The sequence below is a fragment of the Entamoeba histolytica genome, genomic scaffold, assembly GCF_000208925.1.
Source record: "Entamoeba histolytica HM-1:IMSS scf_1104750517145 genomic scaffold, whole genome shotgun sequence".
NCBI classification, from domain to species: Eukaryota; Evosea; order Mastigamoebida; family Endamoebidae; genus Entamoeba; species Entamoeba histolytica.
The window spans coordinates 522-2,690 of NW_001915562.1; the positions used below are offsets into that span (position 1 = coordinate 522).

General features: G+C 23.2%; 2 protein-coding genes across 2 annotated transcripts; both read right to left on the reverse strand.

Annotated features, from left to right (window-relative positions):
- Window positions 1–225: 225 nt before the first annotated feature.
- Window positions 226–882, reverse strand: EHI_059150 (uncharacterized protein; the record flags this gene model as incomplete). The annotated part of the gene is made up of 1 exon (XM_001914411.1): window positions 226–882. The coding sequence occupies one exon, from the start codon at window positions 880–882 to the stop codon at window positions 226–228; it is 657 nt and encodes a 218-aa protein (XP_001914446.1).
- A 102-nt stretch (window positions 883–984) lies between these two features.
- EHI_059160 (uncharacterized protein) lies at window positions 985–1,689 on the reverse strand (the record flags this gene model as incomplete). Its single annotated transcript, XM_001914412.1, has 1 exon — window positions 985–1,689. The coding sequence occupies one exon, from the start codon at window positions 1,687–1,689 to the stop codon at window positions 985–987; it is 705 nt and encodes a 234-aa protein (XP_001914447.1).
- Between the last annotated feature and the right edge of the window lie 480 nt (window positions 1,690–2,169).

A 2,169-nucleotide genomic window follows, 5' to 3' on the forward strand; every position in this document is an offset into this window, starting at 1 on the left:
CACTTATTATTTCATATTTCTAATTTTTACATTAAAAATACACTTTTTATTTCTTCTTTTATTATCTATTCTATTTTATTACTCTTTATCTTCTTCTACTTTTTCTTAGTTTCATAATTTTATTTTTCATCACCTTCTACTTCTTATTTCTTTTTATTCTTTTATATCTTTCTCTTCTTTTTCCATTATTTGCTTTTTTCGTTGCCCTTTTTAAGAAATAATCAATTAGTTTAAGTAGCATGAACCAGTAGTTTCATTATAATCATAACTTACTATACTGAGAACATTAGAGAAAGTGAAATCACCTAAGATTCTTTGAAGACCAAATGGCATATTATTTAATAGGATCTGTAGATAATCATTATATTCAATAGAAACAATAGGATGATTAATAGTAAGTGAGGAGTAAGCATTTTCTCCAAATAAGAAGAATGAGTCATTAAGATTAAATGACAAACTACTTTCTAATGGAACTTGAATTTGACTCTCACTTGTATTACAGTACATAATAACGTCATATTTTGTTTTCTTATCATTAATTAGAAATAAGAATCCTATTCCATATATCTTTTCATTAGTATTATCATCATCATCATCATTATCATCATTAGATAATTTAACATTAAATCTTAGATCATAATTAGCCTTTGTTCTAAATAATTCAGTCTTTAAACTAGTCATATCAACATTGATTTGAGATGTGTTACTATTCTCTACTATTGCTGTAGCACTTTTCATATTAGTAGGATCAAATTGAAGAATCTGGTCCACTTTATAGACAGTGATATTTCCAGCATAATCATTTATATCAAAGTTCTTTGCTGTAGGTTTTGGAGTAAGTCCACTTTTTCTTGTGGATGCTAGTGTACGTCTTGATCTCATAATTTTTCTTAGTTTTAGTGAAAAAGAAATAAAAGACAAAGAATAGATTAATTAGATTCTAGTAATGATATTATTATCATTGAATCTTTGTCTTATAAGAGACTAAAAAAGACATAAAAAGATAGTTACAAGAACAACTATCATTGAAAATAATGGATTCATCATTTCAGCATTATTATCAACATGATTATAATTATAGTCATAATCTAAATTTAATCCTGGTAATTCTTCTTTTGAAGGGTCAATATAAAAATAATTTTTCTGAGTATTTGCAAAACAAATATCTAAATCATTAGTGAAGCTATTAACAAGATTTAAACAATATGAATCAGAGTATTCACCACCATAAATTGTATTATTTACTATAGTGAAATTCCACCATCTTCCATTGTCAGGAAAACATAATTTCTTTTTAGAAAAAATAGTTTGTAAGTTTTTCCATCCTTGGTCATGATATGTATAAATGAGAAGATATGAATTCCTAATTTCATCAATAGTAGAATAATTAATTTGAAGTGTACGGTTTTCAATAGGAGCAAATGCATTTTTACAATTTTCCATAGTAGCATAATAAGTGAAATTCATATGTGTATTGTTGTTATAAAAGAAATAAGCAGCATAATCAGTAAAACTAATACAACTATTAAGAGGAAAATAATCAGTTTGATATTCATTACCAACATATTTAAAGTAATTGTATGGCTTATCCTCATTTATAGAATTAAGTGCATTGTCTTGTGCATCAATAATATCATAGAGATATCTTCCTTCAACATTAATAACTGTTAAAATAATAAAAAAAAACATTGAACAAATCTTAGTGGTAATCTATCTTATTTAGTTTAAGGGTATTATTAGATGGGTACGAAAATTAGCAAAGAAAAAATGCATCTAAATAATTTGCAAAAAAGAAAAAAGATGCAAAAAAATTTGCATCCATAGAATATTCCACTTTATTATATTTTGCTCCTAAAATAAAAATAAATAAAAAATATGATAAATACAGAATATATAAATATTTATGTTTATATTTTATAATCATTTGTATTCATTTTGTATGAAATATTAATGAAATAGATGATTTGATGAATCATATTTAATTATTTTTATTCTTTTTATTCTTTTATTTATATGTTATTTATCTATCGTATTTTTATATTTATTTCTCTGTTTATATTATTTATCTATCATCTTCTTATTATCTATATATTATTATATTATTATATTCTTCTTATTTTATTATTTTTATGTTTATATTCTTTAGATTTTCTTATTGTTATTCTTTTA